This window comes from Neodiprion fabricii, chromosome 2 (genome assembly GCF_021155785.1).
Source record: "Neodiprion fabricii isolate iyNeoFabr1 chromosome 2, iyNeoFabr1.1, whole genome shotgun sequence".
In the NCBI taxonomy this organism is placed as follows: domain Eukaryota; kingdom Metazoa; phylum Arthropoda; class Insecta; order Hymenoptera; family Diprionidae; genus Neodiprion; species Neodiprion fabricii.
Window position 1 is genome coordinate 28,407,068 of NC_060240.1, and position 20,297 is coordinate 28,427,364.

At 37.0% G+C, this 20,297-nt stretch overlaps 4 protein-coding genes across 6 annotated transcripts; 3 read left to right on the forward strand and 1 right to left on the reverse strand.

The window, feature by feature from the left end:
• Positions 1–2,229: 2,229 nt before the first annotated feature.
• On the forward strand, positions 2,230–3,431 carry LOC124175890. Its single transcript, XM_046556505.1, has 3 exons — positions 2,230–2,322; positions 2,400–2,579; positions 3,165–3,431. Exons 1-3 carry the CDS (start codon positions 2,311–2,313, stop codon positions 3,270–3,272), a joined length of 300 nt encoding a protein of 99 aa, XP_046412461.1. The 5' UTR covers positions 2,230–2,310; the 3' UTR covers positions 3,273–3,431.
• Positions 3,432–4,092: 661 nt separating this feature from the next.
• On the forward strand, positions 4,093–8,872 carry LOC124175879 (regulator of nonsense transcripts 3A). The gene is made up of 6 exons (XM_046556476.1): positions 4,093–4,330; positions 4,575–4,989; positions 5,187–5,338; positions 6,542–7,205; positions 7,307–7,614; positions 7,690–8,872. The coding sequence occupies exons 1-6, from the start codon at positions 4,214–4,216 to the stop codon at positions 7,900–7,902; spliced, it is 1,869 nt and encodes a 622-aa protein (XP_046412432.1). The 5' UTR covers positions 4,093–4,213; the 3' UTR covers positions 7,903–8,872.
• LOC124175878 (condensin complex subunit 1) lies at positions 8,230–16,720 on the reverse strand. Of its 3 annotated transcripts, none has more exons than XR_006869263.1 (21): positions 16,336–16,720; positions 16,061–16,195; positions 15,811–15,986; positions 15,117–15,262; positions 14,925–15,006; positions 14,477–14,539; positions 14,157–14,390; positions 13,747–14,079; positions 13,476–13,644; positions 13,072–13,418; positions 12,820–12,987; positions 12,494–12,718; positions 12,168–12,412; positions 11,959–12,079; positions 11,415–11,753; positions 11,104–11,234; positions 10,663–10,917; positions 10,227–10,499; positions 10,013–10,155; positions 9,482–9,912; positions 8,230–8,823 (listed from the first exon to the last, which is right to left on the reverse strand). XR_006869263.1 is itself a non-coding variant. In XM_046556475.1 (20 exons), exons 1-20 carry the CDS (start codon positions 16,457–16,459, stop codon positions 9,575–9,577), a joined length of 4,047 nt encoding a protein of 1,348 aa, XP_046412431.1. In that variant the 5' UTR covers positions 16,460–16,720; the 3' UTR covers positions 8,908–9,574. The 3 variants fall into 3 exon arrangements, 1 of the variants encoding a protein (XP_046412431.1); XR_006869262.1 differs by having other exon boundaries at positions 9,475–9,912; XM_046556475.1 differs by lacking the exon at positions 8,230–8,823 and having other exon boundaries at positions 8,908–9,912.
• Positions 16,721–16,849: 129 nt separating this feature from the next.
• On the forward strand, positions 16,850–20,011 carry LOC124175882 (transcription termination factor 5, mitochondrial). Its single transcript, XM_046556490.1, has 6 exons — positions 16,850–17,235; positions 17,322–17,452; positions 17,600–17,927; positions 18,007–18,425; positions 18,537–18,761; positions 18,856–20,011. Exons 1-6 carry the CDS (start codon positions 16,966–16,968, stop codon positions 19,064–19,066), a joined length of 1,584 nt encoding a protein of 527 aa, XP_046412446.1. The 5' UTR covers positions 16,850–16,965; the 3' UTR covers positions 19,067–20,011.
• Positions 20,012–20,297: the final 286 nt, after the last annotated feature.

A 20,297-nucleotide genomic window follows, 5' to 3' on the forward strand; every position in this document is an offset into this window, starting at 1 on the left:
TTGAAATATATAGGTATTGGTCAGAAGAACAACTGACCACTACGACCTCGTATATCCGCATCTTGAAGACCTTGAATCGGGCGGAGCCGTTTCAGCGAGCCGGATGCATTCGCGAATCGGAGTAACAACGATCGCCAACCTACGCAGGGATACTCGCTTACCTGTAACAAGATGCTAAACAATATTCATTCGCACTTGCTCAAGCATCGCCGCATTCCACGGCAAGTAATCTACGCACGAAGTGGAGGCTGTATCTATCCTGTTGCTTTTTTTGTGTCCTGGACAGACACGCCCTAACAGTCGGAGGATTGCGGCTGGACCCTTCACCAGGAACGAGTCAGTTTCTATGATTTCCACCGGCGATGTATTCTGCATAGAAAAGTATATGCCGATGTGTGCGTTGCAGTTTTTTGGGATACGGGTAGCCGGCACTTGTTAGTCACTCTCCGTCTCGTTACCTTATTTCACTTGACTTGAACATTTCTACTTTATACTACATACATATTTGTATTGCGCGGAACAAGGCTTTCCTAATCGAACGCGATCACCCGATTCGATGACTCTGCGGGTTTTTAGGTATACATCGTACATACCTATATCTATACTACGTACTGGACCGAACGTTAGGATAGAAACTGGCGGAGAAAAGAACGCGAGGCAAAGAACTCCTGGAATTAAATGGAAGTCCAAGGTCTCGCAGGGTGAACGACCATCGGAAATCACTAAGGTAACCTCCCCCCGCTCCCGTCTGTCGCTCATTCCATGTCTGTCTCCTCACCCTGATCCTTTGTCTTTCTCTCCTGCTCGCACATCTCATCGCCGAGGTGCATTGCCCACGCTTCTTTTCACTGTTGTTCCCCGATCGTAAGCGTGGGACCAAAACAAGCTTGCATATTATGTTTCCTAGTTCTTCTAACACCATATTTGTTGAATATCAAGGTTCCCTTGCCAAAACCTGCGAGTGTAAATGGCAGCGCCTTATAATGGGCCTGTCAAGATCGAGCTATACTTCTTCTGCGTTGCACATTTCGGAGTTAGTCTCACAATCAGGGATCGGTTGGTGAAGAAATAATTATTCAGGTTCGAATGTTTTCATCTGACAATGTAACGAAGTTCGAAAAAATGATGGATAAATATTTAATTTGCGAATTTCAGGTTGACAAAAACGCCATCGCAAAACCGACGTGGTTGACACTGATCTGCCAATTAGATTTTCGTTTCGGCTACGTAAACTATCTTCCCACTCTCCAATCAGCAAGCATGATTTCACGCCATTCTAATTACCAACTGCTAGCAAGAACAGCTCAGTTATCACTTCAGTTTCGAGGAAAGTTTGCAAACTGCAATCTAACTTACAAATACTTTTACACGTGTTGCCTGCGATGCGCCTCCCAACATGAATCTAATCTTCGTAAGACGAGCGCGCGATAAAAACATTGGGCAATGTGTACGCCGTGTACTCTACGCAAGTCAGTAACCTCAGAGACCTTTTACTCAGCTTTTTAGTCTTCGTAGGTACTTCCTAGTCAGTCTTGACTGAAAATGTTGGGCAATTGCGATGTCAATGTACGTAACTGTTTTTACGACTAGGGTCAAGTCTGTACTTACGTGCAGGGCTATAAGTTGCTGCACAGATTGGCTCTAACTATCTATCTCTCCTTTTTTGAGACCTTTTTCTTCGACGGGCTCAAGAATGTTTCTAATATTCATCATTGTGCCTTAATTATAATGACTTGCAATCGTTGCGCCAGCTCGTGCGTAATGTACCTAACGACTTGCTATTCCTTCAATTAATAACCTCCTTATTTTCATGATTATATGCACTTCACCTGAAACACGAAGCTGATAAATCACCTAGGTAAAACGGACATTCGTGTTTTAATATGTACACATACCCGTGTGAAAAGTTCAAAGAGAAAATAACATTTTTCATTGGACTCCGGACATGTGAGTGGACATGTGAACATAAGGTTTCAACCGCAATAGCGATATGAAAAAAATGTGGATGAAAAAATAGCTAATTTTCAAGCAGTTATCGATTAACTTTAAAATCAAGCTCAGAGTTCATGTGACTCAAGTGTTAGGAGTCTAGGGTTGGCAACTCGAACGCAACACACACGGACGCATTTCTTGTTTCTACCTCGTAGAGACTGCATTTCAGGACGAGTTTAGTTTTTTACTAGCAAGGATTCACCGCCTATAAATAGCAGGTAAGGCGATGGAAGAAAACACAGTATAACAGCAGCAACCACGAGGAACCCGCTATCAAAGTTTACGTATTTAGACGAGCTAGAGACGAATTTTACAATCATGTTTAAACCCGTGAGTATATTATACGTACAATTTACCTGAGTACGAAAATATGTTGAATTACGAAGTAATTAATTAACTACTTTCAGGTGATATTCTCAATCGTTTTGATCTTGGCGACCGCGCAGGCAGCACCGGCTGCCACGCCAGAGACTGCAAAACGCGATGCTCAAACCCCGGCCTCGACAGCCAAGCTGACACCCATCGTCGGCCCAATAGTGTCGCCAATTGCGCATATTCCTTTGGCCAGAGCCCCAATACTTCCTCAGGTAAGTGAGGCTGCAATGGTTATAGATATTGAACAACCACAAATTTTGGGTATTTTAAATGTGCTAGTTTTCGGAAAAGAAATACCAAAAAGACGTGCTTAATTGACCGAATTCTAAGTATGAAGGAATCAGACTAATCTTTTCATACTTCCTTGCTCTAAAGGTGGCAGATTAAGGGGGTGCCCTAGTCGATCTCGAGGCGGTCGTTTATATCTCCGAATATCGAAGTCCACGTATCTCAAACGCGAAAAAGGTTCAACAGTCCCATTCTATACGCGCTTCTGATTAAAAACACTCCCATCCATATTCATTTGACGCAGAAATAAAGAAGTGGCACGCGTTGTACGAGATCGTAGTAGTGAATTCCTAAAATTCATGCCATTTCTTTATTTCTGCGTTAAATGAAAAGGTATTGGGGTGTTTTTGTTCAGAATTGTGCATAGAATGGAGCTGCTAAGCCCTTTTCGCGTTTGAGATACGTGGACTTGATATTTGAAGATATATACGTCCATGTCGAGATCGACCAAGGCACCCCCTTAATGCACCCTGTGTCAGCTCGCTCATCGCCGTGATCTTTTGTTTCAGGTATCTCCTTACCAGTACGCCTACTCATATCCGGCGCCGATAGCACCGGTTGCCTATGTGCCAGGCGGCTATTCCATTGAGCAGCACGGCTATAACATTGCTTACTGATTACTGATGATCGAGTCCGATCGGTAAGGGATTGGCTTGAGAAAACACTGCAGCGTTGATAATACACCACGTTATATGCATACCATGTATCGATATAAGCTTAATTGTTTCATGAAATGTAATAAATGATCGAATAAATTGATAGCATTGGATAAAGAAGAGGCATAATAGTAATTATAATATTAGCGTTTCAGTTGAAATGAGATAAATAAACGAACAAATTGATAACATTGGATAAAAAGAAGGGTAATAATATCAGCGTGTCAGTCGTGATTTCTGATATCCTGATTTCCAATAAACGCGAAATTGATGTAACTGGACTGACTCTTTATTACAGCATGATTAATGTTACACATTAGTTCGACGAAGATAACATAATAGTTTTAATCAAACTTGGATACGAAAATTATCTTATCCAATTTTACTACTTCGTTTATACGCCAAGTGTTGACAAAATTTGAACAAAATAATCTTAGTATTGAAGTTGTAAGAAAACTATAATACGATAGTTGCGTCGAAATGACTGAAAATGATTATTGATAGATACAATATATTTAAATTTCGGGTATCTTATATTATGTTCAGTAAAAACTGATAAAAACCGATAAAACAAAAATCTATCAATTCCTGCTGTTCGATCTTTAAAACATTCGCAATGCTGCCAACCCCACAAATTGATTATACTATATGGATTCGGATTATTTTTAAGCCTTTTTTACATGGCAATTTTTGCTAATGCAACGGTAAATGTGGCATCGCTGGCCTGGTTAGTGGGCAGTCTGTGTGCGCGTGGGGTTTATTTTGTTGAGGTGTGTTTAAAAATTGTCTGCCCGAAGTATAATCGCGTCAAAAACAAAAAGAGGCAAACACGCAGCTACGAATTGAATGACACCGAATATCCGCGTATTTGAAGTGACTCTGACAGAAATTTGGGTCTTAGGATGACTGAAGAAACACAGCCCGAAGTTTCACCTCCGACAGATTCTCAATCAAGTACACCAGATGCTGCGAACAAGCCCAAGGATAACAAAAAAGATAAATGCCGTCCCATGACCAAAGTAAGGCTTGAACAATCGATAAATGTATCTAATCCAGTCTAGATCCGAGTCTCGCTGTCGTGTAAGAATTAGCTATCTGCACCAGGGATAGCCTCGTATATACATTTTAGGTTAGGATCCAGTTCATGTTCTAACGTTTGAATCACTGATCGTGGATACGATACCACTTCAAACAAAAATATGTCATCGAAATGTGATCGCAACTTCGGAAAGATAGTTTTCTTATCTCTCCAATTCTTCGCAGGTCGTTATTCGACGACTTCCGCCTTCTATGACTCTGGAGCAATTTATTGAGCAAATCTCACCGTTGCCGGACCACGATTACATGTATTTTGTAAAAGCGGACTTGTCGTTGGGTCAACACGCATTTTCCCGAGCCTATATAAACTTCATCGAGCAACAGGATATATTCATATTTAGGGAAAAGTTTGATAATTATGTATTCGTCGACGCCAAGGGTACCGAGTATCCAGCTGTGGTTGAGTTCGCTCCCTTCCAAAGACTGCCAAAAAAACGAGTTGGCAAGAAAAAGGATCAGAAATGTGGCACGCTCAAGACAGATCCCTACTACCTTAGCTTTCTCGAATGCCTGAAAAATCAGGAAGCTGAGTCAGGCTTAAGTCAGCCTAAAACCGAGTACTCCTATCAACCATCTGATGGTGCGTATCCGACAATTGTATATGTGTTTTATCAATTCACTATAATAATTTATTGTGATATATTGCAATTATTGTTAAATATGATGTACAAGCTATCATCAAACAAAATATATGCAAACTATTTTTTTTGTATTGTAAGCTTTCACTTATCACTTAGAAACAATTCCTATGCGATAATTATCATTACAAAATTACAGGATTGTCCAAGAAGGTTACGACGACTCCACTTTTAGAATTTTTGAAGCAACGTAAGCAAGATAAGCAGCGACTGCGTGATGAGAAACGCGAAGAAAGACGGCGCAGAGATTTGGAGAGGCGAAGAGCTAAAGATGAATTAACAATATCCAAGGTACTGATAAAAACACTGCCAGCGAATTTTTTTTTTTATATGAGAATGAGTTGGTTTGGCAGGGTACATGTGCCATTAAATACAGTAGAGAATAACACAACACTAGCTAGAACATCCATTTTGTTTAGAGATACATTTATTACTCTTTACTGTATTTACTGACACTGACCTTTCCTATCTACAGCTACTATGCAGCAACGAAGAATTGAGATCTGAATTACCTTTCCTCGGTGTTAGAGCCAACCCTAAACCTAGCGGAGACACCTTTTTTGAACCACCCACAAAAAATTATCAAGTTTGCACCCAATCCAGTAGAGAAATATATTGCAGTGATAACAGTATTAAAGTGGAACTAAACAAGAAACAACCGGAAATTCATCAAGAGTCAAATCAGGGAAACCACTTTACAGAAATTTATTCCAAGGATCTATCAGTTGCACATATTAAACGATACGAAAGTATAAACGCAAAGCAAACAGGACTTAGAAAACTATTTGATTATAGAGATAAAGATTACTTACGGGATGATAGAAACTTCAAAAGGAATTGCTATAATGGCCGATGGTTTTATCTCAAAAATAATTATAATGAAAAAACAAATTTCAATCGGTCTTTACAATTTGTACGAAAGCGAGAAGTCTTTCCCGAATTGCCAAAAAGTCAATCCGTTAATTTGAAAAAGATTTGGGAGTCTCAAGCTACCAACTGTCTATCGAAGTCGAAGAGCTGCAGTGCAATGATGGAGTGTGATCAAATTTCATCGTTCAAATTTGCTTTCAAAAATGGCTTACCCGGATTCAGAAAGAACTCATGAACAGATCGACTGCTAATGAATAAATAAGAAATTCATGTCGCTGTTTGTCGTCAACACAATGCATTAGCGAAGAGCAGCTGTTGTATTAATATTTCAGACATTACTCAACCATTGTATATAGAGTAGGAGAATTGATAAGATCTATAAGCATCCACCAAATTTGTTAACACCCTAATTAGCACAAAACTAACTTTTTACTAGCTACTTAATTTTTACCATATAAAACCATGTGAAACTTGTTGACCCTTTTTTACAATAATGATATTCTTTAATAGAAAACACCTGCAGTTCAATACCGTTTCTTTGCCAGAATTGATTATAACTTCTACTACATCATTCGATTTCCACAAAACTTTCATGATGTCAGTTAATAGATTCCGCTGTTACAGGTATTAAAAAATCCCGACCTTGGCAAAGAGATAAGCAAGGAAACGAAAGAAACCAAAGATGAGAAGGAAAAGTTGTCGCCTAAAGAAGGAAAGAGTCGTAACAGAAAAGAGGAGAAACAACGTGACAAGCCTGTGAGAGAAAGAGACTCGAAAATTCCAGGGAAAAACTTTAAAGACAGAGAAGTAAAGCATCAACGAAGAAACGAAGAAAAAAAGTCTTTTATTAAAAAAGAGGAAAGAGAAAATTCGAAGGAAGATAGGAGAATTGATTCCAAGGAAGAACGTAGAAATGAAACGAGAGAAGAAGACAGAGAAAGTGAAGTTAAAGATAAAAGAGTGGAAGAAAAGCGTGGGAAAAGTTACGAAAAAATGAGACAAGAGAAGAAAAGGTTAGCTGAGGCTAAGCGGCAGAACATAGAAACTGGATCTGAGCCTAGTAATGCTAATAAACCAAAAAAGGAGGAACGTGAATCGTTTTCAAAGAAAGATAAGAAGTCAGAGGTTGCTCTGAATGTGATGAAGGCTGAGAAAATTCAGATTCTCAAGGACGAAGTAAAGAAAAAAGAAGAGAAGTCCAAACCTAAACCTGAACCAGAAATAGGATGTAAGGAATCAAAAGAACTATGTGAGACTTACGAAATTAAAACACAAAACGAAGTACATGGTAAGAACATTCGTCAGTTTTGTTTAACTAAATATTTTTCCATTGTATAACTAGAAGAGTTTTATTTTATAACGGATGTGTCACTCATTTACTTTTTACAGATAGAGAAATAGAGGCGTTAACTTCACCCGAAGAACACCTTGCAGACTCAGCCAAATCTAAATCAAATGACCAGATTGATTCTGAAAGTATTTATATAACCGATTTAGGTATTCAGGAAGGCACAAAGGTAATGAAGAGGCGGAGTTCATTGGAGAGCGGTGGGGAGGGAAGTGGTGGTGATGGGGCAACCCTTAGGCGGCATAAATCGTTGGATGGAGGTGATCAATGTAGTTTAAAAAAAGATGGAAAAAATGACAAAGAAAAATCCAAGAAAGACCCGAGGCAGGAGCGAAGAATCAGAAACAAGGTATGCTATCATAGCGCTTATTTTTAGTAAAAATACTAACTTGTACATTGCATTATTGATACAATCTTGTTATAGGATCGGCCAGCAATGGAAATTTACAGACCTGGCATGGGAAAATTCAGTAAACAGCGATTAGAACGCGAAAAGTCAACCAACGATGAACGAGCTTCTCTTTCTCAGAGCCCAACCCCAAGCCCTATTCCCTCCACAGCTGTTAAACCAAGTAAACCTGCCGCTGAAGTTAGATCAATGACTTTTAAGCGTAGCCTGAGCCGCGATCTACCTTAGACATCTGATTTCCTATTCGTTTACAAAATACTAGTTGCATCACCATTTAGTTATTTTTTAATCGCGCAACGTTCTTTTACGATATTATAAGAGTACAGTGTTATACGTAACAATTTCCGATCGGATTTGTCATCGCTATTAAGTAACTGTTTGGACAATATATATTTTATGTATATCGTAGATCACAATGATTGTATCCACGTATGTTATGTTTTGCTTTTGTACTTTCCATCAGAAGTAATCAAGCCCACTCATTCGTCAAATGTTAGTGTGGTATTGTAGTTAAATTTTTTTTTCTCTTGTAATGGAAAAACTTCAGATCACTAGATATCATGTTGTTATTACTATTATTTACAGAAAAAAACCTCTTGATGATTTTGGGTTACTCATTGCAAACCACAGCGTAGAAGTCGGTGACAATTTCCAAAATAAAATAATGACATGGATGTAAATAATATAATATAATTTTTTTTAGTTTTCTTTCCAAAGGTTTGTTATTGCAAGTGGTTTATCTGTTCCTTCATAACATTCTATATATCGATTGCGTATATAAGTGTCTATTATGATAATTGACAAAATAAATAAAAGATGTGTCTTTTTAAAGTACCGACTAATTTAATACTTCATCTTTTGATTTCTGCCCATTAATGAAGTAGCAGCTAAGCAGATTTTCTTCATAAAATAATGGTGTTAACTACTTACTGCGCTTGGTCCACTTTCCCTAATTTACAATTATTTTTGTATCGAAACTGTAAAGAAAGTGCTCTTCGCGCTCACTGAGTAATCTACACGGAAAACAGTACAACATGTTACAGAAAAAATTGTGCATTACATTACCTTTCAACAGGCGTAATTACACTCTGGGATGACTTTCAATCGGAATTGAGAGAATTGCTTCGCCACACTAATTGGTACCATTATCTGTATATAAAGTTTTCAGTATATGTATATTAGCTTAAAGAAAATAAAGTCAAAATAAAGAAGAACCGAGAGAAATTAACCAACTGGGGACAGCGTGTTCTGGCATCTTGATTGTGAACACCTCTGGCATGAGTGATCGAAAAATTCTTTCATATATAAAATACGTCTATATTCGTTGTTTCAACATGTAAACTAGTAAAATAGAAAAGTCCGAGTGTTAGAAATATGATGGTGCAGGCCCGAATTCGATATATTAAGTTTGTAAAACAGTACAAAAGAAAAAACAGAGTACGAAAAATGAACGTAAATGACTTTGTTAAGGTGTTGAGTCACTTGCGACCCAGCTGATATCCAGATGGTTAAATGTCTCCGCTTTATTATATTTCTAACTATCAATAGTAGATAATATGCTAATACCGGCATAAGGAAAGCTACAGCTATCAAGAACGAAGATGAGTAAAATGGTCATTCTGTTTCAATTCAAAGAGAAAAAGAGAATTATAAAGTTGCGCTATAGTTAATATTTATTAGAAATGATTCAATTCACTAAACAGTCGCGTTGCAGAATGTAACTGTGAGTTTAGGAATGATTGATATAAAACTTGAAAAATATTTTTAGTTAAAAAAAAATAAGATCAATGATTTTTTTACCTATTACCTAGTTGTTCGCTTATGTTCCCCAAGTGGTTTATTCTTCACATTACGCTTTTTCAATTGACTTGTCCTATTCTCTCATGCACCTATTGGTTTATTACGTGTTTCTTGGAGTGGACCGTATTCTACTGCTTCTCCTTGTCGCTTCTCGTGGTGTTCTTGCTTGTCGAGGGGTTGCAGTTTGTCGTGACGTTGTAAGCTGTCGTGGCGTTGTAGGCGGTGGCGGCATGATAGCGGCGTCGGAATCAGGTTTTTCATTCTCTTTGTCATTGCCATCAAGCATTTGCTTCAGCTTTTCTTCTAGCTCAAGACATGCTGCCTTAGTTTCAGTCTTTTTCCTTGCCTGATCCACAATTCCATTAAGAACTTTGAACACTGGCTCATGATGGATTTTGTCCTTCATGTGGTGAAGATTATCGACAAGGCGACGAATGCCTGTAAAAAAAAAAAAAAAAAAAAAAGAAATACATAAATATGCAAAATATATAAATGTTGGTCTATGGAGAATTCTACTTAGATTATTACATAAAGTCACCTTTTGCATTAAACTTAAGGAGCGAGAGACAGTACGCCAAGTCGCGCCATTGACGCTCAGTTGTAGCCAGTTTGAATCTGATGCAGACTTTTTCAATGATTGCATCGATTTGTTTCTCTTTTTGCAGAAGACCCAGGACAAATCTGTAAAACGGAAAGCCATGTTGTATTTGGAATGCAATGATGTATGAAAAATGATAATTTTGAGTCCTTACTTGATTATATGCTGAAACTTATCCTCATCAAGCTTCAAATCGCAGTCTGTTAACCTCGATAGAATATCAGGCATGATATTGTATAGAGCGTTCCCTTTATTGGCCAGTTCATTGAAAAATTTTATAGTTTCTTGACGAATGTCTTCCTCTGGATCGTTGACACAGAGTGCCAATTCTGATACTTGACCTTTAACTCTGACCATTTCCTTCATTATTAAGTTTGACAACATTTTGACACAAGTGCGTCTGACTAGCGGGGACTCGTCTCTAAGTCTAAAATTCAAAAAAACAAATGAATTAATGAATGACTAATTAAATGATGAACGAAATCATTAGCAGAAATAGTTTCAATGCATTTCATCTGAACTTGAAAAATTATTCATGGTAGAAGCTTTAAAAAAAAAAATAAAAAAAAAAAGCAAATGAAACAGATTACCTGCCATAGACATGCTTAGTCCAAGGTTCTACTTCATTTGGAAATCTATTCATCAGATCCGTTACCCCAACAAGGAGGTTTGCTCTATTAGATGGATATGGCGAGCGTTCCATTATAGTAATTAAAAGCTGAAGATATTCCTTGCAAAACAATGAGCTTACAGTCATCATTTTGCTAAGAGCAAGTGATCCTGATATCTGCACATCTTCATCCGTGTACTTTTCAGGATGTTGGCAAACATCCAAAACCATGGGCCTGTAAAAATTGTTATTACGACATTGACTTAAGGTCCTGTAGTTAATGCAGTAGTACAAAATAAATTCTGAAAGATTTTCAGTGAGATTTGATTGTTTTTTTCTTATCCACAGGTGGATATACCTGTGCATTGATAACTGTTAGAATTACGGGAGTACACCGTTCCTTCAATAATTTGCAACTTACACAAACTTGGCTAATAATCCGTTTCCTGAAACCACTTCATTTTCCAAGACATTGTGAATAAACTCAGCATCACTGTCATCCGCTGTTGCACCCTCTATTGCTTCTTGCCCATTATCTTCAATCGTAGAAGTCTAAGTATTAAAATTTGTTTTAGTATTTAATTTAGAATAATACAAATTATTTTGAATAATACTAAGTATGAAAATTTAGCCAGACATGCTGCACTACAAAACTGTATATTAAGCCAAAAATATTTCGTGCTGAACAAAAAATAGCTTTAGATTCATGAAACTGTTATTCAAGCAAATTACATCTTTTAGGCGCCTCATCCGACTAGCACTGGAAGGTGTATCCAATTCGCCATCACGAATGCTCCTTGCCGTTGTATCTGCAATATTTCGAATATTTATATCTCCTTTCCTCTTCATTTTCACCATTTCTATCAGTGTGTTTCTTCGCTTCAATTCCTTGTATACATGCATGTCCAAATGTATCATTTGCCTAATAGCAATGTGGCCAACAACGTGTAATAGGTTTGCAAGTTGTGCAGAAGGCATGTTTCTTCTGTGAATTGTACCATTTGCCAATTGAAAATTTTTCACCAACTGGCTGAGCATTTGTTTCATCAATAAATCTGGTTGGTCTGCTAACTGCAAATCAAGTACGTAATGTGTTTTACTTCATCGAAATATACAAGATTTTCATTATTTAACCCAAAACGTTATCATTCCGCGCAAAAAGGCAGCATGAAAGAACGAAAAATACGTGATAATCAATTGTATAATTTATCAATACCTGAAAATTCGAGCAAAGGGAAAAAAATTACGAATTAAGGAATCAAGATTAAAATCTTACGTGATAAATAGCATTGATTGCTTCCGTTGAGAATGTGGTATAGCAAGTTTCGTCAATGTCTTGAAATTTATTCACCAACAGAAGTAGAATTTTTTCAAACACTTCGTGCTCATTGGGAAGCCTATGAAATGTAAATGGGTTCGATAGAGAATTAGGGAGTCAGTCGAAAGGTACGTTGACCAAAGGGCTAACTAAATTGAATGATTTACCTCGATGGGCATTTTAATGGGTCAGGATTTTGCACTGCCACTTTGGTCATTGCACGACAAGTATCTCTAGCGAGTAGAAGGTCGGTTTCTGCCCTTGGGCCAAGGCCCACACTGACAAGAATGTCAAAGTTACCCGTAACAACGGCGGACTCAGTTGTAGATGCCATAGTTAAGAGCATAAGTGCCGCTCGACTCTCTTCTGGCAAGGTGTCGGTTAACTTGAGAGAAAACCTTTCCCACAATACCTTTTCCAAATAATACAAACAGTAATTGAGCTCTCAGGTCCATAATAAAAATGAATCGTAAGCTTGTCTAACTGTACTTACCCGAAACACCTCTGCACTTATTACTTCTTTTTCTCGCCATAGCGTAATGAGTTTTGTGAGAGCAGGACTTTCGCCAGGTTCCAGACTCTTCACCATTTTAATAAGTGCTTTAGCAATAACTAATGCCTTGTGCCTTTCCGAGGTATACTGTTCACTATCTCTGATGTATAACTCCGTGTATACTTTAGCCAGATTTTCACAAACTGATACATCAGAACTGTAAACCTAGTTTTTCAAATGATTGTAAATATTATAATAAACGAATATCTGTACGATATATGTATATGTATAATGTACTTCAGTGAGCAAAATTTAAAATATTCTACCTGGCGAAGTGCCTTGCGCATAGCATCTTTCGCTCCTTCAACATTAAACTGACATGCAATGCCTAGAAAACTGCAAGCTTCTATGGCATCACTCGGTGAGATCGAGGACAATTGTATTTCTGCTACAGGTATCGCCTTAGAAAGCTCAGTAGCGAAGATTAAACAGTTCTAAAATGGAGAAGCTGATAAGTTTCCTCATCCAATTATTTACATGGTGTTTGCATATTAATTGTCCATATTTATGTACTTTACCTTAATATACTCCACCAATCTCGCTTGAGTTGCATAATCTTCTTTTCTCGTTTCCTTCTCTTTCTCATATTCCTTCATTTGTTGATCAATATCGCCACTCCCTTGATTTTCTGTAACTATTTGAACTTCTTGCGAATCTATGAATACTTTGTGCAGTACAGACATTAGGAACTCTTCTTTGTTTTCAGGGGTCATAGTATCGATGGGAAAACTTTCTGGCAATTTTGCACTTAAACTCATTAGCTGTTCCAGTGCTTCGCGGATTTTTTCTTGAAAAAGTAGCTGTCTCAAATTTTCAAAGCGAGAATCCAGTTCAGAAAGAATATCCTCCTCGCATTCCATGTGCTCTGTAAGATTAGCCACCTTTATAAAGGGCCAGAAAAATACATTTGATAGGGTATTACCTTCGACACATATGTTTGATATAGCACTTTGGATGCTTGGGGCAAGCGCATTCCAAATGTCTACTCTAATCTTCGCTCCTGGTTTACTAATACTTGCAAATCTTATTCTCAGAGTCTTGAGTTTTTTCTTTGCATCTGCCAACTGCTGTGTCAACTTGTCTAAGTTGAACTGGAAAGAACGAATATTAATGCAAGTAAAGTAATGATTAGATCATCTATCAAAATCAGTGTTATGTTAGGCAATGGAAGACAGAAGACAAGAGAAACTTACTTTTCCAGCAAATGGATTGCACTGCAACAAAGTTCTGAGTAATTGAAAAGCATATTTGCGAACAATCGCGTTTTTATCATTTAATCGGTGAATTACTGCCGTAAGAAGAGCGTTTTGATTTACTAAGGGCACGGCACCTTCTGTGCAAAGATATTGCCAGACCTGAAGAGTCTTGGATCTAACAAACGCGTTAGTGTCCAACAAATGATCCATAAGGTTCTCCAAACACTCGTCTCGTGTTGTCTTCTGATCTTCAGATAAATCTTCAGACGTTAGAATCTCTTTTACTATCGTTCCCAGTATACCAATCACACAGTTTCTCATTAGGTAGCACTATAAAGCAAAGAAAGTGTTGCACGAAATCTGAACATAGAAAATTCACCAATCATTTACACTGATCTCTGTTATACCTCATTTGCAAGATGGTCAGTCAAGTTGCTAACAGCTGGTAATATGAGGTTTGGTTTTGACGAAGTAATTGCGTCAAGGAAAGTCGCAATGTTACGCGTACCCCCTTCCTCTGGGGTTGCTCGGTCAACTTCACGCAGTATCTCCTTAATGATACCGGTGTATTTGGTTTGTTCAATAACTTCTATTATACCAGTGGCCAAATACACTGCTAGTCCATCGCACATTTTGACCAACTAATTCCGAGGAAACATTTTTTCATCAGGATTAACTGCATACTTCTAGTTAACTTGAGGTAAAGAATTTCCTTTAGGCTACTAACCTGAACTACTTTTATTACAAAGGATATACTATGGTTGTACCGCTTTACTAGAGTCCCCAGTATCTGAAATAAATGAGATTAGACATTGCCAGTGATAATTAGTATTCAGAACTGGAATCAGATTTAAAATTTTCAAATAGTAGGTATAGCAGAGAAAATTAAACCTGCAAATCTAGATTTTCTATATAAAATTTCACAAGAGCTTATTTTTTCAATAGACTTTACGAAACTCATTATTCACTGTAGCTGGTAGAAAATTGAAGAAAAATATTTTCAGCAATTCGTCACAGATATAATGAGCATTTAATAAAGTAGGGGTAAGTGATTGAAATATTTCTATGTTATGCCAAAGATCCATAACTTTCAGAATATATTCAGTAACACTGAATACCTGGTTTACAGGTTCTTTAAGCATTGAATTAATTGTATATTGTCCATGAAAACTCACTTGGAAGATTGATTCCCGCACAGATTTGTCTTTGACATTTTTGCATCTTTCTAGAACCCTGTAGCATATTTCTGAAATGCACCTAGACAATAAAAGATTTTAGAATATACAATTAGTTCTCTAACAAGACATGCTTAGAGATTTCATTTTTTTCGGAGTTTCCAAATAAACCTGTGACTAAGAAATACTAACTTGATAAAACTCCCATCAGCTATTGGCGGTTGCCAAAGTTTTTCAAGTGGCAATTGTATCCAGTGATATATTTGTACCAAAATTTCATCGATTTGATCATACCACTTGAGTTCCCAATCCGTTTTCGATGATACTTTCTTCCGTTGCTAAAGCAAAATTTCAAAGACAAACAAGAGATTAAAAACACAATAACTGAACGATTGGATGTAGATGCAGATTACATAAAAACAAAAACTTATGCAAGATATAAAACATAGCAGTCATTTGTAAATTTCCTAACTTAATAAAATGACGTCTAACACGTCTTTGGAAGATAATCAAGGTGAACGATATAGTAATTGCTAAATAACTAAAATAATAACGAAAATAAAAGAGACTAAATTTTGAGTCATTTCCATGTTCTACACATCAGGGTTTACAAGCAGAATTAATAATCTTGTGGCTTCTTTGTATTATGATTTATTAATACAAAGATTAAGAAGAGAAATTTTAACCTATCACGTTTAAATTTTGTGATTTCAAGTTTCTTGAAAGAAATCGTTGCTATGTTTGTGGTACTGTGGGTTGCTGCTACATTTCAATAGTTTTTTATAATCAGACAACAAACCAGAGTACTATTTCATATTTTACCCTTACTGTTTTTATAATAATGTTTTTGTGAGAACGTTTTGAAATTGTAGAAATCGTTTTTCACCTTTGAACTTCCGCCAGCAGATTCTTCAGACACAACAATCTCGATGTGACGAATTAAACTAGACAACAGGTAAGCAAGCATATTGGTGATGGTAAGCAGTTGTGGTTTATCTTCTGCCGCTGGTTCTCTTCCTCTGTCGTACTGCTTTTCTAATTCGTTTGTAAACATTTTAAGGCCTGAAAAGTAACAAGTAAGACATATAAAGAATTATGTTTTGTTGTGTAAAAGTTGTGAAAATTGAAATACTTACATTTGTGGATTCGATCAACTGCTAAAAGGTGAACAGGTATTTTTAAATTTGAGCCGTGCACGAGAACAGAAAAGAATTTGTCGAAGTGTTCAAGCAAGAAGCTGGGCCCCTCCTCCTGCAGGATAGCATTTGTATCTGAAATAGTAATTACAGCGGTGGACTATCAAGTAATAGAATTATCACAATATTACAGCAACAAACAAGACAGAAAAAAAACCACAACCCGGAATGAATATTTAATAGTGGAATTTGACTAAAATATAATGGTAACATACCAGCAAGAATGTTTTGTATGTCCCGAAGCGGATATACATTTCTAACGGAGTATTTTCCCGGCTGGGTCTGAAGAAGTTGATCCTTGTCGGACGGTATCACAAATTCGGGCATGGCGCTCCGCATTTTAGAATAGAATTATTTACTCAGAGTTTCACTGACATTTCACACGTTGTTGATACACGCGTTACTGATGGCGTTCTTAGTTCGCAATTGATGTAACGGCCGAATTTTGAATCTAGTGACGCCAACATCACACTGCCGGCTATCGCTGCTCAAATAGCCCACAACAATGTATGTTCGGGTCTGCAGAGTTGTCTACACTGATTTCCGCTTAACTGCACTCACCTTCAGAGTACTTGAGCTTGTAAGAACTTCACCGTGAAGTACGCTCCTTACCATTGATGCGTTAGAAAGAGACATGTCTTTATCGACGAAATTGGACAAAATACTCCAATCACGTCTCCGTTCACCGTCGAACACAGGGAACGTCTGAATTACCGACCAATACTTGGCCCGCTGAATATGGTTACTCGAGGGCATCACGAAAGAACGATACCTGAAGTATCAAGCGTAACACCGGTGCGGCATTAAATCACGGATGGAATAGATTCAGAGATGAAAATAAAATCATGCTGGGATTTACTTTGAAAAATTGGCTTACAAATAATCAACAGTGTTTAAAAACGACTATCTTCCATGTGACAAAGATGACACAGATCTCAGCAACGATAGAAAATCAAGGGAATAATTCAACAACTAATGCCACAGTAGAAAAGATGAAATTTTTGGTTAAGTTATTGAAAATTGACACAAGAGAAGCACGGCATTATTTAAAGGCAAATCAACTCTTGCGCATGGTTCCAAACGAACAAATCGCCGAAACCTACGCACTTTGCTTGGTGAGTATGAGCGACAAGATTAATAAATAAAAAGACGATAAGTACCGTATATTGATTCATATTAAAAAGGCAAATACCACACACAGAAATATGGAATTGGCAACGAAGTGAAGGACATTATAGGAGTAATATCTCTCAAAGCATCCACTTTGGAGCGAAGAATAACTTACTTTCAAGAATTGGGTTGCACAAAATTATCAGCAAACATATTAAAACCGTAAGTAAATACTTGAGAATGTGACAATATGCAACTTTCATTATGACTTCATTCGAATCGCTTGATAACGCGAGTAAATACCTTAAACTATTAACTATTAATGTCTGTTATATCAGAAGTTCTCACCCTCGATCTTGTGTATTCCAGTTTTATGACAGGCTGTGAATACAGTCTTCAACAATTTCAGGACTGGAATCTGCTACCGGCTGATGTTGACATTGCGAAAAATATTTTCAGTGTTCTCAATAAACCACCGCCAGATGTTCCATGCTTAGATTCACTAACAAAAAGTAATTCTATTCACACATATCGCTCCATTTGCCTAGAGCATTATCTCAAGTGGCGGCTGAAGTACACTGAAAAGGAATTGAGTAAATTAACAGCAGTTATACAAAAGTTTCGTTATTTCTCTATAAGATCGATCGAAGAAGTAATCGACTGTCTAGAGAATGAACTTGAATTTTCTAAAGCTAAGGTAACGTCAATTTTGAATTACTTTTCGGGTATCATTAGTAATAGTTTATAGTAAATAATTATATTTATGTTTTGCATAGATAAAGCAAGCTAATTTTCTACTTCGTGCAGACGCAACAAATATCAAGCAGTTACTGACGACGTATAAACAAGTTGCTGGCAGTGATATGAAGCCTTTGTTAATTAAAAATCCAAAACTTTTGGACGTAAAGGCAGACCTGATCCCTGCAAGGTTAGAGATTCTTAAAAAACACGGTGTGACAGAATCTGCGCTAAAAGTATATCCTACTATATTATTGCTCTCGAAGGAAACCATAGAATCTAGACTGAAAGAGATACAGAGCATACCGGAATTAAGAGGTTTTTTGGATCATCAACGCTTATTGCTCTTAATTCTATATTTACGAAAAGTAAAAGATCGTTTACAGTTCATGAAAGAGCATAATGTGAAGAGCATCAGCCTTTTTACGCTTAGCTCTAGTTCCGTTTATTTCAATAGGTTAGTGAAATAATTCGTTCTTCATCACTTTTTCACTATTAAAGTTTACTCCGTTATTCTTACTATAAAAAGAATTCTTTATTTCTCTGCTTTTTTATTTCATTTTTGAAGACAACTTGAAGAGGGACTTGTACGAGCTAAAGGTACAGACTTGTTACAATTTTTGAGTAAAAACACAGGCGCCTCTCAAGCTTCTATTCACCGGTCCCTACAGAAGAATTCAATGTGGCTTCATGCACCATTTATTCACGTGGTGGATACATATTTTTATTTAATAGAAAGAAATTATACCAACGAAGATATTCTGAATAATGTTCATGTTCTACTCTACAAAAGGTAAGACGATGTTTTTTCGTGATTAGAATTAAGAAAAATTCAAACTTTGTATCTTTCTTCACTGTCAAAATTAATTATTTTTTTTATTCAACAGTTCACGTGTTGAACAAGTGCTGGAAAAAATTGAATCCGACGAATCCGAGAAATCTAATAATTGGACTCCTAGTCAGAAACTTGCTTTGTGTGTTTATTATATTGAAAAAAAATTTCATTTTTCCGGGCTCGGTGTATTAGAGGATACGCCCGAACAGCATTTACTGACGTCGGATCAAGTAACAACAAACCAGGTTTTGAAAGAAGAATGAAAATAGACAACTGGTTTCGTAGTTATTATACCATTAAATCTACTTTCGTATCTGTTATTTATAGACAAAAATTTGAGATGTTGAGTCTTACGTAATTAATGGCATAATTCCCGTGATTTTTGATTTTTGATCAAACTTTTTCCTCCCACCTGTTCGACCATCATCCAGAAATTTGTGTGAATAATGCTATAGATTCAAGTTCCGACTGTACAAAGTGAATTATAAGATCGATTTGATTTGGAAATATACTTAATCACAATATCCTTAGAAGATATAAAGTACTATATGCTCTAAGATAATATCCAACGTTGAATAAAGGCCGATGATTTCATTGGCCAGTACCGTTAAATCCGGCCAATGAAATCACTTACACGTCGAGACAGGCTTCTTGTGGATCATGAACGGGCTCCAATCACCTGCAAATTTCTGTATATATGACACGCCGGGTCAGCGGGGCCTTAAGATGCTTTCATGAATAGCAGATCCTGTATATTATGTAAATATTCTAAATATTTTAAATTTTATACCAGAACCGATTTCGTCGTGTAACATTTTCTTTTCACTGCGGCTCACAGATTTCTTAGAATTTTTTGGAAAACCGTATTATACCTGAAAAATGTCTTTTATTTACATTGCTATTTCTTTGCTTATCGAAATTCTTTACCATCCAAGATACATTAAACAGGTATGTATTATACGTACATACATAGTTAAATCTCATTAACAGAGTATGTGAAATCTTGCGAATCAAATATTTTCACCAATAATTATCAGTCAGTGTTGGGTTGAATGTGCCGAGAAAAATTAGAATAGATCTCTACAACACGTAGTGTTGAGTTTCATGATAAACGATGGTTCTGTGACTGCTTTTCATACAGAAATGTAAATTGTAGATATGAAATTGAAAAAAAAAATAAAGTGTAAAAATAAAAAATTGAAACGTATCATTCTATAGTTTAATATGAAAATCTGATTATAATTACGTGAACACGGTTATATGACATCGCTATTAAATGTCAATGCAGGGAACTTCGCAGTCGCTTCCTCCTCGGTATTTGGCCAAGTTGTCGCGATGCGAAATTCGGCGTGTTTGCTCGGCTATAGTTCGCCGAGTACTACCGATCACTCTGCGATCACTATAGATTTTCGGGCACCCCTATTTCACGCGCTGTTGTGATTGGTCGAACCGGTTACCTCACAATTGTCGTTGAAGCGGTTCATCGAATTTACG

Coding starts and splice junctions, on each gene's coding strand:
- LOC124175890 (XM_046556505.1), top strand. Junction 2,580..3,164: donor GAGCCCCAATACTTCCTCAG/GTAAGTGAGGCT, acceptor CTTTTGTTTCAG/GTATCTCCTTACCAGTACGC.
- LOC124175879 (XM_046556476.1), top strand. CDS start 4,214: ATGACTGAAGAAACACAGCCCGAAGTTTCACCTCCGACAGATTCTCAA. Junction 4,990..5,186: donor CTCCTATCAACCATCTGATG/GTGCGTATCCGA, acceptor ACAAAATTACAG/GATTGTCCAAGAAGGTTACG. Junction 7,615..7,689: donor AGCGAAGAATCAGAAACAAG/GTATGCTATCAT, acceptor ATCTTGTTATAG/GATCGGCCAGCAATGGAAAT.
- LOC124175882 (XM_046556490.1), top strand. CDS start 16,966: ATGCTGGGATTTACTTTGAAAAATTGGCTTACAAATAATCAACAGTGT. Junction 17,928..18,006: donor TTGAATTTTCTAAAGCTAAG/GTAACGTCAATT, acceptor TGTTTTGCATAG/ATAAAGCAAGCTAATTTTCT. Junction 18,762..18,855: donor CATGTTCTACTCTACAAAAG/GTAAGACGATGT, acceptor TTTATTCAACAG/TTCACGTGTTGAACAAGTGC.
- LOC124175878 (XM_046556475.1), bottom strand. CDS start 16,459: ATGCGGAGCGCCATGCCCGAATTTGTGATACCGTCCGACAAGGATCAA. Junction 15,263..15,810: donor CTGCTGGCGGAAGTTCAAAG/GTGAAAAACGAT, acceptor ATTTTGCTTTAG/CAACGGAAGAAAGTATCATC. Junction 13,419..13,475: donor ATCAAACATATGTGTCGAAG/GTAATACCCTAT, acceptor CTAATCTTACAG/AGCACATGGAATGCGAGGAG.